At 40.4% G+C, this 15,458-nt stretch overlaps 1 protein-coding gene across 1 annotated transcript in view; it reads left to right on the forward strand.

The window, feature by feature from the left end:
- rptor (regulatory associated protein of MTOR, complex 1) overlaps positions 1-15,458 on the forward strand; it is a 209,728-nt gene that overhangs the window by 24,484 nt on the left and 169,786 nt on the right. The window contains exon 4 of the mRNA XM_085355198.1: positions 575-657. Coding sequence (XP_085211324.1) covers positions 575-657 — 83 coding nt within the window. The remainder of the gene's footprint in view (positions 1-574; positions 658-15,458) is intronic.

The following is a 15,458-nucleotide window of genomic DNA, read 5'->3' on the forward strand; positions in this document are numbered from 1 at the left end:
AATAGTCAAATTCTTTCTTATTTTCGTGTCATTTCTAAACAAAATATTATATATGGTTTGTAAATGTATTATGTACATTAGACATAATGTAAAATAATGCGGCCGTTGTGGTGTGATCTAATGTGAATAGTCCTCATTGATCAGAACAGTAATGATTTCATTCTCTGCATATCACTATCCCCTGAAAACCTACTAATACATCTTTTTTTCCTCCCTGAGCAGAATTTGATCTGTCCTTTATCTATATTCTGCTTTTCTTCATGCCATATTGATTTACTCTCATCAATATTTCAACCTTAGCGGCTGCTGCTATTTTTCCATACCCCGCTTCAGATTTAATAAGAAATGTCCCTTTGATGCTGAAACGAACAACTTCAACAACTTCTTTGTACTCGTGGCGTGGCTGAATTCTTAATCACTAAACGTTAAAGCAGTAATTATATGGCTGGTTTGTTAGTTCTACATCGACTTGTGTGGTTTTCCTCAGTTATGGCTATTTTCTTTGCTGTGTGTGCGTCTGTATGTGTGTCTGTGTTAATTGCAGTGTGTTTACACTCTTGTGTTTGCTTCCCAGATCCTCTGTCGATGAGTCCACAGAAGGCCCTGGAGACCATCGGGGCCAACCTGCAGAAGCAGTATGAAAACTGGCAGCCCAGGGTGAGTCTTTAACCGATACTGTGACCAGAGACACAGACTCACACCACGTCTGTTCAGGACCGAGTTAGATAATGACTCAATCCTGTTAAAATAATATCATCAATGACTGATTTTTGGCATCCATTAAACCATTTGCACTTTTCTGTTCTTTGAACTGAACAATCACCTACCTTTCTATAAGCAGTAACCTCTCAGTAAACTCTTTGAATATTACACTGATGACTCCTCCACCACCTCCTGGTACTCTGGTATTGATTTGACTGATCTTTGCTTAAAGCTCTGGGAACTTAAACATCAGCTTGTTCATCATGAGTTTTCAGACAAAAACATTTCACTGTGCGCAACACTGATGAGAAGCTGTTCAGCTGTTGTGTTAACAGTAACTCCTAATTCAATGTTCCTGGGTCTAATTTAGAGCGTGCAAAGCTGTTTTCATACATTTCAGACACCAGTGGAAGAATCAGGTTTGAAGTTTCTCACACTTTGTACAAAACAGGCAACTCTGTGTCAGTACTGGGGTAGACCATACAGGAGGGAGCACACACCTATTGACCCCTTGCTATTGTGAAATCTCTGGACTGTCTACTGCTCTGTTGTCACATGGGTTCAGTCTGACTTTACATGTGAAAGCGACAGTTTAGAGGCTGTTTAAAGTTCTCTTTGACTCATTCAGTGTCTCAGAAAACTGAGTCTGGATTTTCTTCCTAAGAACTACAGTTGACATCATGCATATTTATTATTCCTACTTTTCTTAGATAGTTTTGTTTTTTTTAAATGTGTGTTAATTAAATTACACCAACCTTTAATAACTTGGACACTTTCTCACAACTACGTCAGCTTCCAGTTTTCTTCCAGTTTTACTCAAATAAGCTCAAAAGAAAGTGTTCAGACTTACTTTACTTTTTTTTAAATGCAAATAAAACCCAACTGAAAATGACTCGCAGTGTATCCCACTTGGTCTACAGCTTTCTCCATGCGTGTGTAGGGCTGTGATGTGTGTAGGCCTCCAAAATGTTAGTTCTTTTTCAAGTTGTTGCTAATAAATGTTTAACCATATTTACTTTTACTGAAATTTCTGTAAGCAAAAAAGGGAGAAATGGGAAATAACTCGGTCTATGTGTGCATCTCAGAGCTCTGAAAACAAATAAACAGCAGATGCCACACTGGGAGATTCCTGCCTGCAGAGTTAGCAGCATGATGAACTGCCACAGTTCTTGTAGTCTGCGGTAGGGCTGCTCGATTATGGCAAAAATGATAATCACGATTATTTTCACTGAAATTGAGATCACGATTATTTGACGATATTTATTTAACCCTTTAAGACCTACTATAGAACCAAGTCCACCAGAGCTTATATTATTTTTATTTATTTTTTTTACATGCTGTAGTGCCATTTGTGGGAGCATTTCAAGTTGCTATACATCAATACAACTGTTATAGCCCATATTTTAATAATATGTCTGCATTAAGTGCATAGTAAGTACATAAATTGCAAAAAAGTGCAATAAACTACAAAAAAAATAGAAAATCGCTTTTGTTTTGTTTACATATATTTCTACTTGGAGAGATTTAAGAGGTTTATCCCTCAAAACTTTAAATACAATAAAGTTGCAAAAAATAGTTTCCCACCACAGGAAATTTATTTTGAGTGTCTTCATAGTTTTATTTTGGAGATACAGCAATTTTTATATACTGCAGGAAAAACAAAAAACAATCCTATGATGCAAATTTGCAAAGAAAACAGCAGGTGCATCATTTCACTGTGGGAAGTGTTACGAACAGCTGATAGGAACGGCAAAGCGTGTTTCTGGAATATTATGTTTTTGTTCCTGCAAGCGCTTTTTATGCAATTTTTGCAAAGCTATATGTGGAACGAAACCGTGACCGAGGACAAGCTGATGGCATCAGATGTAAGTACAACTCCTCCGGTTTCATATGCAAAACAAATTATTGCGCTAGCTTACACGGTTCAGGTTCTACAGGGATTTAAAAATAGTTACGCAAAACGGAGCGTGCTGCTCTGACCGGCTTTAAAGGGTTAACAATGACTTTAAAAAATAATATAAAATAGTGTGCAACACCACTGAAGTTTTTTTTACCTCTCTTTTCAGCCAACGGCAGTCACTCTCCTCTCCAAATAACTTCTGCTTAGCTTTCCGAGCTTCCCTCAGGTCCTCTTAATCAGCGGTCTCCAACCTTTTTTGCGCCACGGACGGTTTATGCCCGACAATATTTTCACGGACCGGCCTTTAAGGTGTCGCGGATAAATGAGGGAGGGGCTAATAATCGGCTCAGTCATTTTTAATGATCGTTGAAAGCCCAGATCGTAATCGTGATTAAAATTCGATTAATTGAGCAGCCCTAGTCTGCGGTGATGCAATAGCTGCAGTAAAGAGTTATAGCAGATCAACTCGTAATTATGAGACCGATTGGCCCTTTAGTGGAAAACTGTCCATCTTTGGTCTCTGGCTAATGGATGGGATGGGCCGGTTTAATTTTTAGACTTGTATCTAAGAGGTCACCACTGTCTGCCCAGCTGTGGGGTTACTCTGTGTCCTGCAGACAGTACTGGCAGCCCAGTATTAAAAGTATTAAAACTGATGGTCTGAACTAGAGCAGGACGATATGGCCAAAAATATTTATCACGATATATATTTGAAAATTTGCGATAACGATATAACTGACGATATAATTGATGCGAGACAAAATACAACTCCACAACATTACTAGCGCAAAAAGACAACCTTCCATTTATTTTCACTTAAACAAGAAGCTGGTTTTTATGTACATTAAAGCTTTATAAAAATGCAACAGTGCAAATGCAAATTCCTTGCTGAAAGTTTAACCAAAAGGCATTTCCAGTAGAAATGGGCTGACATATCCTGAGCATAACCATGTATAATATTCACTGAAGTTAAAAAGAGGTGCTTTGCAACATTAAACTGCAGTGCGCAGTACGTATTTTTCGGACCATAAGGTGCACGGGATTATAAGGCACATTAAGCGAAACAAAGCAGTCAGGAAATCAAACTTTATTCAACTCATTCTTCTTGCTTCCTCCACTTCTGTAACATTGATTCATTAATGTTGAATTCTGCTCTATTCCCATGTTATTGCAGTATATTAATGACTAACCTCGTATTGTGGATGGATTGTCTCAGTTGTTCTCCTGACTGAAGTTTGGTCCGTTTACAGCATCCTGCCATGCGATTGCATTTGTCTCTAACCATGAGGAACCTTCACGTTAACTTTTATAAGTGGAAAAGTGTTAGTGTTCGTCCTCCAGCTTCACTGTTTATGTTATGCTAACATAGCTGTGTCGCTAGCGATCACGTAGCACATCATTATATACCAGCTAGCCCAACTTCAGTAACCCTACAAACGTCACTGCTGTTTAGTTTCCTGTCTTCATTTATGTTGGAAGTGATAGCAGAGCTGTACGTTTGATTTTTTTCAGAAATCTCAGTCAGAACATGCAATATCATGCTTAGGTAACTAGCGAAACTAGTGAGCTAACTTCCGCTAGCTTCCTGCTAACTTCTAACTCCGTTAAATGTAATACATTTTGTTTTCATGGATGCCTGGAAGTTAAACTTCATAGTTACACCTGGTAAAGCAGCAAAGCTGATCGTTTTATTAAAGATGAAAGAATTGAGACAGTTTTAACTCTCAGTGATGCTGCAGTGTTCGTTTGACCTGAAGAGGGGGGTTTAGGACCCAGATTACTCCCAGATTTAAGAGCATCTTAGTCCGACAAATACGACAATAACGACGGCCGTTTGCATGTTCTGCAAAAAAATGTGCTTTGTCGTGTAACTGATGGACAAACGCCAAACCAGTTCCACATCACGGAAGTTGCACCATTTTTACAACCCAATTCTGGTTCATCTGTTTCACTCAACAATCAGCCATGTGCGTATGAAAACAAAGGCACTGCGCATGCGCGTTTTACTCATATTCTATCGCGATATTTCATTTTCCTATCGTTGCCTAACATTATACCGGTATTACCGTGAACGGTATAATATGGCCCAGCCCTAGTCTGAACTTCCCCGCTAGCCAAACTCTGTTTTGTCATCATTTCTAAATTAGGCAACTTTCCCAGATTTTCATATTGGAGAAATATGGACAAGATACAGCTGTAATAATCCAGTATCAATCAACCAAGCAATCAGCCAGTAGAGAACGCATATTAAGATATTATATGAGTTTATTTTAGAAAACATACATTTTCCAGCTCCTTTATACTTCTTATATGCAGTATGCCAACAAAACGCCCACATGCTCTTGACAGTAATTCATACTTAAAAAAAAAAAAAAAAAAAAATAGATGCATTATGTGTTTTTGTACACTCAGCTGTTCTAAGTTTATATGTGTGTATACATTTATTCGTTCATGCCAGCAGCAGCTGTTGTCCTTTTCCCAGAGCCCCCTTGGTGCTTTTGTCTTCCTCCAAAAATTGGGAAGTCATTGGAGCACATGACACTCCTCCAAAGTAAAAGTCTCCCAAAGAAGAATTTTTATTTTCTAAGGAGTAAAAGAGATGGAGTATAAGTGTAAAGAAACTTTCTCTGTTTGGACATAAAAAGCAAAGAAGCAACAAAGCAGTGCTCACCATGACAGCAGGAAATCTCATCTTAGTGACTGACTGCGCTTCCAGTGTTTAGACAATGATCTGCCATTCACTGACATGGATCACCGTAATGGTGCAAGCCGCAGCATTTGTAGGAGTTTGATCTAACAGATTTTATTTCAGCTTTTTACAAACATAAAGATCCACGCTGACTAAATCACAAAAGGCTTCCCCCCCCCCCCTTCAGGATGAAATCTAATCCCCCGGCCAATATTTCTAATAAATGCTGCTGATATGTGCAGATATTGGATTATGGCTGACAAATTGGCACCATTGCTTTTGTTGGTGAATTAGCTGAAAGAAGTCTCTGACAGACACGCTCACTTTACCTGCTAAAGCCAGCGAAGCTAATACAGCAGTCTGTCATGAAAGAAGCAATAAATCCTGCTTTCAAGAAGGTTATAATGTTCAGCTCGTTGAGCAGGAAGATGCATCTGTTGTTGAACGCGTAAACCGCTCAGTGTTTCTCTGTCCAAAGTAACCTGTTATGAAAATATGAAATATGATTGCATATTTTTGAGTATAAATTAAATATTTCAGAAAACACAAACAATGCGATGTTCTTTTCTCAGTGTACACTTCATGGATCTTTACGTATCTAGCTATTAAATGCTCGATGCAAGTCTTCCTGTGGAAGACCATAGCAGCGGGGTTAGTGAGAGTTTTTGGTACCTTAAGCTGTCTTGTTTGCAGTCTGCTTGTGGTGCTTTTGGCCAGGCTGTGGTTGAATGCAGGTACATGGCTTGTGTGGAGAAGTCAGTTCAATTCAATTTTATTTATATAGCACTAAATTACAACAACAGTCGGCTCAAAACGCTTTAAATTGTAAGGTAGACCCTACAATAATACATACAGAGAAAAAAATCCAACAATCACATGACCACCTATGAGCAAGCACTTTGTCGACAGCGGGAAGGAAAAACTCCCTTTTAACAGGAAGAAATCTCCAGCAGAACCAGGCAGAACCAGGCTTAGGGAGGGGCGGGGCCATCTGCTGCGACCGGTTGGTGTGAGAACTAAAGAGGGACTGCATTTGCCAACATTCAACTGTAAACTACAAACAAGCTTTTGATTATCTGTTTAGAAACCACAGATATCCACTGTTGTTTGTTTAATTTAAGACTAAAAAAAAATTAAATGAATGAGAGGTAAAACTTGAGGGGGGAGGGACAAATAAGTAAATACTTCTGCCTACTCCTTTTCAAACAAATAATGGAATGATATTTTGTAATGATTGTGAAGGCACATGTTTGAAATGTTTGAAATAAAAATGAACTGAACTGACAAGCTCTGAAATACTGTCAATTATCTCTAGAGACAAAGTTATCTGATCAGAGTTTAAGTTCAGCTCACCCTGTCATCTGTTTAGATCTTTCCCCCCAAAGGTTTTTTGCAACATTGGTAATATCTGGTGTATAAACTGTAGGAAACTGGGCAATTCTGAAGAGGTTGGACACTTGTAGTGATTATATGCTGCTGATGTGTGGCATCATTTCGAGAAGCTGTCCAGGAACTAAAATCACAATGTTGTTGCAGCTGGTTTTATTTTCATTTTATTATTTAGGGGGGGATTAACTTCCCATGCATGGTAGTTTAGTGTTAGTTGTTTTTTACTCTCCAATATATATATATTTTTTTTTACCCTCTGTTCTTCTTCCTGAAAGACAGGCATCCTCTGGAGAATGACTCCAAAAAATAAGCAAACACTTGAAATTTGATCTGAGTGCTTGAGCTGAGTTTCTTTTGGTTTTATTGGGTTTGAATTTGATTTCAAACCACCTGCGAATATGTTTTAATCTGCTCATATAGTTTTGGATTTGATCATGGCCTTTTTTTTGTTTTCTGTTGAGACGTGGTAGCAGAATGTGAACATGGTCTCTGAGGTTTTGAACAAGATGGATTTTTTTTCTTCTCTTTTTAGTTTCTCTTTTTGCTCAGGTGGAGATGCCACGCTCACAAAAAACCAAGATAAAAAAATGAGCCAGTAAAACAATTTTGGTGCTATAGTATCTACAGAGGATCGAAATTCAATTCATCCTGTTGTCATGTTGCTAAAACCCTACATACCCGCCAAAAAGCATCACGAGGCTTTAGAAATAAAAATACAACAGTGTGTGGCTGTTTGGTAAGAGAGTTCAGAAGTAACACGTGTGGTAAGAGGAGGGTGGAGGAAGAAACGTCCCCAGAGACTGCAGCTGAAGGAATGTAGGCTCGGGCTTGGTTGACCTGAGAGGTCAGCAGCAAATGGTGGTAGGAGTGCAGGAGGAGGTGTGGGAGGGTGAGAAAGCGGTTCCTTTTTCCAGCCGGAGGATTCACAGCTCTGCAGCTCCACACTGGAGTGCAGCTTTCGCCAACACACCTTACATAAAGCGTTGACAAAGCAGTCAATTAAACTGCAGTTATTACCTGCTTTGTGACAGCACTGACAAATTGTGTAATAACTTCATTTCGGATGAAACGAGATGGGGAATATTAGACCAAATGAGAAGCCATTTTTTCCCTCACCCCCCTAGCCCTCCATCCCCGTCATGTTGATATGTAAGAGCAGCATTCGCAACAGTTGAGCTGCCCAGGGAGTTTAGCTGTGCCAACCTGCTGTCACGAATCTGTTTCTCTATTTGCTTCTGTACTCTTAAATTAACCCTCATGGACACAAAACGTACAGAGAAAGGCAAACTCTGTCCTGGCTGCTGCCCACTCACTTTCTCTACCAACTCAACCTCCTCTCTCTTCCCTTAACATCTCTCTCTCTCTCTGACCTTTTGTTTTCCACTCCACCTCAAATCAAGATTCTCCCGTGTCCATCCTTATTGTTGTCCTCTTGTTTTTACCATTCTTCTTCGCCTGTGGAGGTTTTTTTTTTTTTTTATTCATTTGAGTTTTTCTTTTTTTTTTTGTGCTGTCCGCTTTCCTTGCACTACAATGAAGAAAAGACATCCTTTCTGCTTGTTGATGGGTTTTGCATAGTAGGATGCAGATTATCTGGCAGCCTCTGCAGGAATTTTGAATAGTTCAGTTAAGTGAAAGGTGCTTTTTGGCGGCAGTTGTATAGTTTTTGTACCTATTAGAAATCCCCCCCCCCCCCCTCTCATCTTTTATAAATTAGGGCTGAACATCACAGTAACAAAGTGGCAATGCTTTGTTGCAGTGTATGAGGCAGAGCATGCACTGGTCAGCAATTGGGGAAATCGGCACAACTAACACCTGTTCTGATTTTGTTTTTTTTAACATAACATGGGACTACTTGCTGTATAATCTCTCTCTTCCACAGCATGTCTTTCATCCTGTCTTCCTTCTCTCACCCCAGCCGGTCTCAGCAGATGGCCCCGCCCCTCCCTGAGCCTGGTTCTGCTGCAGGTTTCTTCCTGTTAAAAGGGAGTTTTTCCTTCCCACTGTCGCCAAAGTGCTTGCTCATAGGTGGTCATGTGATTGTTGGATTTTTTTTCTCTGTATGTATTATTGTAGGGTCTACCTTACAATTTAAAGCGCCTTGAGGCGACTGTTGTTGTGATTTCGCGCCGTATAAATAAAATTGAATTGAATAATTTATTCATATTGAATATTTGTAGACAGACAAATTGCTCCCCTGACTAAGAACAGCTTTGCACCACCATCAACCAGAATCTGCACAACCTGATGGTTCCACTGTTGCCTCACAGCAAGAAGGTCCTGGTTTCGAATCCCCCATCTGGCCAGGGCGTTCCTGTGTTGCCTTTGTTCTCCCGGTGTCTGCATGGGTTCTCTCCACGTACTTCTGCTTCAACAGTCCAAAGACTGTTTGTGGGTTTAGTTTAATTGGTGATCCTTCATTGGCTGTAGGTATAAATGGTTATGTCTCTCGGTATTGGCCCTGCCAGGTTGGCAAACTGTCCAGAGTGTACCCCGCCTTCTTGCTCTATAGCACCTGGGATAGGCTTCAGATAAATGGAATATTTTTTAAAATTTTCCTTCACTTGCAAACTCTCAGCCCTCTTTTTTTTTTTTTTTTTTTGATAATTCTTCACTTTGCTTTTGCACAGTGCTGCCACCACCACAAGTTTGTCAGCCATCTTTGTTGAGCACCATCTTTTTCTTTTCTTTTTTTCTTTCTCTGCTGTCTGTGCTTCTATTGACTGTGGCTTTATTTTGTTATCTTACAGAGCTCAGACTGGATTCAACCAAGGACTCCTTTTGTTTCATAGACATGGCATCAAGAAAGTAGAAGTTATGTGATACATTAGTTTTCGGTTTCTCTTTGAGTTTTCTCTCTGTTTGCCTCGTCTGCTCTGCTATTCCCTTTCAAGCCTCACTTGTTCACTTTCATTTTCTCTGTGCACGTTACTGTTTTTTCTCTCCCTGTCCTCTCTGTTATTTGTCTGGGAATCTAGTTTGAAACTCCCCCCTCTTGACTTGCTGGTTGTTTGTTATCTTGATGAAAAGCGATGTGCTTGTCTTGTCCAATGGGCTTGTCTTGTCCAATGGGCTTCTCAAAGCCAGCACATTGTTTCTAAATTGCTGAACATGTTGCTGCTGCTAAACAGGTTCGGTATTTTTATCTAACTGCATGGTGTCCTCTCATGCTACCCACTCTTTAGTTTGCTCTCCTTCCGGGCTACAGCTTGTGAACCCCTGCCGTCCACTCGGCTACCCCTCTCTTGCATAATGTATCACTGAGCTGAACCTCAAAGACTTTACTTTGATTAGATTTGCAGTCTCTTCTTATCACCCTGGAAACGCCAAGCTACACAGCAGAGGACGAGCACAAGTGAAGGGTTTCTGTGTAGCTGCTAATGATGCAACACACTTTGCAGGCTTTGCTTATGCTACATTCTTATGTTGTATTTTCAAAAGGCCATTACGGTTTCCTTTAGTAATGACATAGTGATCATGAGCCAGTGGGTCACCTGTTGTGCCACCTGTTTTTATATTTTACATAAGTAATGCTAATGCTACGATTGGCTACGTGTTATTTCTGTCATAGCAGAGCAACAGCAAATGTTCTTTTGTGTTCAGGAAAATTATTTTTATCCAATCGTCACAGGAAATTTTGCCACATTGCCAGAAAATAAAAATTTAGTTCCACTTTTTCAGTGTGAGGATTTTAGTTTGTCACGGAGGATACTACTCAGTCAAAAAGTTGTGTAATATTTTAGGGAACTTTCAGAAATGTGATAGACGACCTTAAGGATGGCTTTGCGTTTAGAGTTAATGAAAGATTGAGTGGAGTTAAAGGATCGAGCATTTTTAGAATTTGGTTCCTTAAAGGTGTGTTGAAGCGGTCTTAAACACCCCCCCCCCCCCCCCCCCAATAAAACCCCCCAGACTTGAGCCTGATTTATAATCCTGTATTGATATGCAGAGAAGTTTTCACCCTGTGCCACTGTGCCAATAAAATCTGCCTTTCTTAGACTGCATTCCAGTTGAAGCCATAACGTGTACAGGGCTCGCAAAATTTCAAAATCACTGGTAGCCCTTCAGGCAGGCACTCTTCAGTTTTTGGTAGCCCAAAATAAATTTAAGTAGCCCGAATTAAAAAAAAAAAAAAAAGACAATTTTTTGATTGATGTTTTGTTTCCTTTTCAATATTATACATTAAAGTATAATATTGTAAAGGAAACACAACATCAATCTAAGAATATTTAAAACACAAATTACAACAACAAATTACAATCATCAACTCAAATATTTGGTTCTAATTGAACAGAAATTTCTATGAACTTGCAAGAACTGTGTAGAACATCAATCGGTGTTCAGTAAGAGGCAAGTGGAACCAAGATCTAGGACATTTGCGTTTTGAAGTTTGCAAAGACTGCTAAATCTTGCCAATGGTAGTTCACTCTTTGCAACATAGTACGCTGTTCTAAACAGCCTTTTCAGGACTTCTTGTTATGCTTGGTTTATTTTTAGTATGTTTTTTGCAATCGGTGTTTGTTCTGGGAAAGATAGTGCAGACTGGGCAATAATGCATTTCTTGCATTTCTCATGGGTTCTGATGAGGTCTTTCTTAAAATGACTGGTCCCAGTAACAAAGGCGCTTGTCGACTCAGAAATCGAGGGAAACTCACAACACACCCGGCAGAGCATTATGTTATTTAGCTCGTCATATTCCAGCCACATAAATTCTTTTGTCCATGAAGTGGATCGTGAAAGCACAAAACAAGCGCAAATTCAAACGCGATTTCCATGTCTCACATATTGACAGTGGCTCATCAATGCCGATGACATAATTGCTCAGCTACATTTGCGAAAGAATGCAAAAGCATTGACATATCTTTCCTTCCTATGATAGCCTGACGGGCAGGGCTGAGATGGATTTTGGTAGCCCGACTCGAAAAGTCGCTAGCCCCGGGACGTCGGGCTAGCGATTTTGCGAGCCCTGGTGTAACCAAACATGCCTTTTATGAGAAACGTGGCCTATTTTATGCTTAAACGGGAGCAGCAAGTTTCTAAAAAGACTATGAATATGAGTTTTATACTATAACAAACGTAAATGAGCTGCTATTAGAAGAAAGCACCGAAAATAAAACGGGGATATTTTGCGCACACATGAATAAAAGGTGTTTCGTGAAATCTTAGTTGCCTTTTGGCTTAAAGACAAAAAGGTTACAAAACCACTAGTGCATACACTCGCCCTCACTCAAGGCCACTCCTCCCTGAGCCTGGTTCTGCTGGAGGTTTCTTCCTGTCAAACAGGAGTATTTTCTTCCCACTGTCGCCAACGTGCTTGCTCATTAGGGGGTCATATGATTGTTGGGGTTTTCTTACACTGTGAATGTGCAGTCTGAACAGCATTTTATTTGTTAAATTAAGTTCAAGACAGTTAGGTAGTAACTGAATCTATCGAACAACAAAGGGGACAAAGATGACACATTAACAGCTGTGTTTTTGTCTCCCTTGGAAGGAAGCTGACTTTTCACATTCAATAACAGAAACTGAACCACAGACATGTTCAGCTGCTGAGGGAATTTCCAGAAGTGACATGCCCATGTGACTTTAGGCAATCACCGTTTGCTAGAGTTTGTGGAAGTGGCATCATCGGCTCAACACTGAGTACGAATCCATAATTATAGTTTTCCAGCCAAACAACCAGTGAAAAGTGATATATTCTCTGAGGCGTGTGTGCCGCACCCATCGTTGTGTTCAGTGTTTGCCTCTGCTTGGTGTTTGGGGAACTGTTCATTTTTATCATTCTTGCACGGCTTAGGTTGTATCATGTGGAGAAAAAATAAAGCAAGGGCAAAAAAAGAAAAACGACACAAATCACGTGAGGATGTCGCTGTATATGGACTTGCTTGGCCAGCAGTAGGGAGATGTGGTTTGTTCACTGTGTGCTGACAGTGTATTTAAGCACAGCATACGACTGGGTGTCTCAGTTAATTGGTAAAAATTCCCATTTTTAAAAACAAAGAAAAGCACCACTCTGGTTTTTGAATTAAAAAAAAAAAAAAATCACGGCTGTTTGAGGAAAAGTTAATTCAACCTTTTATTGGCTTTGCTGGTTATAGAGCTTCAGTACTTGCTCTTGAAGCTTTCTTTTTCTAATTCAGTAACCAACACCGTTCTTACGCTACATTATTCCCTTTGAAGTCTATATCTTCATACCGTATTTTCACGACCATAAGGCGCACTTAAAAGTCTTAGATTTTCTTCAAAAAGTACGGCGCGCCCTATAGCGCAGTGCGCCCTGTGTGTTGTAAGGAGGACGTAGTAGAGAACACCATGAGAACGCTAAAGGGTGAAGTGTGGGCGCAACCCTGAAAATGGCAACGAGACACGCTTATGAAGCACAGTTTAAACTGAAGGCCATCAGCTACACGGAGGAACATGGAAATCGAGCAGCGGCGAGAGAATTTAAGATTAACGAATCGATGGTTCGCAAATGGAGGAAGCTGGAAAACAAGCTCCGGCAGGTCAAGAAAACGCAGCTGAGTTTCCGCGGACATAAGGCGAGGTGGCCCGAGTTGGAGGAAAGACTCGAGCGGTGGATCATCGAGCAAAGAACGAGCGGGAGAAGCGTTTCGACGGTCACCATTCGGCTAAAAGCAGTTTCACTTTCACTTTTTATGAAACGGTGCCATTTTTCCATCCGGACCAGGACTACGGTAGCGCAGCAACTTCCAGCGGATTATAAGGAAAAGCTGGCCATCTTCCGCTCCTACTGCAGCAAACACATCGGCGACAAAAACATCCAGCCCAGCCACATCACAAACATGGACGAGGTCCCGCTCACTTTTGACATCCCGGTGAGTCACACTGTGGAGAAGAAGGGGACCAGCACGGTAGCGATACGCACAACGGGGCACGAAAAGTCTTCTTTTACTGTTGTGCTTGACTGCCATGCTAATGGACAGAAGCTGCCGCCTATGGTGATTTTTAAGAGAAAGACTTTGCCTAAAGAGAAGTTTCCAGCAGGAATCATCATTAAGGCAAATGAAAAGGGCTGGATGGATGAGGAAATGATGAAAGAGTGGCTGAGGGAGGTGTATGTAAGGAGACCAGGTGGTTTTTTCCACGCATCACCATCGCTCTTAATCTGTGACTCTATGCGTGCCCATCTCACAGCCGATGTGAAAAAACTAATGAAACAAATGAACTGTGAGCTTGCTGTCATTCCGGGAGGCCTGACAAAGGAACTCCAACCGCTGGACATCGGTGTGAACCGCCTGTTCAAAGTAAGGCTGCGAGCGGCCTGGGAGCGATGGATGACCGATGGAGACCACAGTTTCACTAAGAGTGGAAGGCAGCGCCGGGCGAGTTACGCCACAATTTGCGAATGGATTGTAGATGCTTGGGCTAACATGTCTGCTGGCACTGTTGTTCGAGCTTTCGCAAAAGCCGGCATCATTTCCGAGGAGCCGCACGGCACGGAAAGTGACTCTGACAGTGAAGAAAGTGAACCTGGCATGTTTGATGGAGATTTAGCGCAGCTGTTCAATTCAGACACAGAGGATGAGGACTTCGATGGGTTTGATTGATGATAAAAATGTGAGTACCAAACTTTGTTTTGCTCCTGCTTTATTGTTAAATATGCACACTTGTATGCTTGTGTGTTGTTGATGATGACGATTACTGGTAATAAAAATGTGAGTAAGGTACCGAACTCAGGTTTGCTCCCGCTTTATTTTTAAATACGCATACGGTACTTGTATGCGCCCTATGGTCCAGTGCGCCTTATGTGTGTGTTAAATACAGTAAGGGCACACATAACTGAGACTGCGCCTTTTAGCACAGTGCGCCTTATGGTCGTGAAAATACGGTATATAAAGCACCTCGAGGCCATTGTTGTGATTTGGTTATATAAATTGAATTGAACTGAATTGAATTTCACATCAGTTGAAACCCATCTGAGTTCTCCTGATGACTAGCATGTATGGGAAGCTGTACTCAGTCCTGCCGGTATGGAACGCCAGGACTGCCATAATGAATTAATTAAATACACCATTAAATAATTAATTAAATGTGGCAATAATTAATTAAAATTGGAATTAATTAATTAAATAAATAGTTATGACACATGTAATTAATTAATTATTGACACATTTAATTAATTATTTATGTATTTCACATTTTAATTAATTATTGACACATTTAATTAATTAATTATTGACACATTTAATTAATTATTTATGTATTTCACATTTTAATTAATTATTGACACATTTCATTAATTATTGACACATTTCATTAATTATTTAATGATATATTTATTTATTTCATTTTGGCAGTCCTGACGCCTGGCTCTCATCATGAAATAATTTTATCTGTCAGCCTCACCCATCAAACTCAGGGGGCGGGGTTAACGCTGATCGAGTCAAAACCATTGCTTAGGCCTGGTGGCCATTGTTTCTAGCACACAACAACCGGCATGTGGAAGCTAACAGAACTGAGCTTTGAAAAACCCTGTTTGTGTGTTACCAAATACCGTTTTAATATTTTTTAAGCCGAGAATGTAGTGGTTTAATCTTCATGTGTCTGGTCGGTTTGTCAAGATACAGCCTCTTTGCAAAAGTGTTTCGATGATTTCGGAGATGTCTGCCCAGTCTCACGGCAAAGCGTGGGATAGACCCGCTCGCCTCGCAAGCAATCCCACCGACAAAGCGCAGGCCCCGGTACACAGCTGTAGTAACCCCCGCTGACTTCTTTTACTGAGGTTATATTTATCGATGTTTTATTTCCTGATGTTCTTAT

This window comes from Diplotaxodon limnothrissa, linkage group LG6, assembly GCF_057381915.1.
Source record: "Diplotaxodon limnothrissa isolate DT_005_m linkage group LG6, D_limnothrissa_male_GT1.1, whole genome shotgun sequence".
NCBI lineage: Eukaryota > Metazoa > Chordata > Actinopteri > Cichliformes > Cichlidae > Diplotaxodon > Diplotaxodon limnothrissa.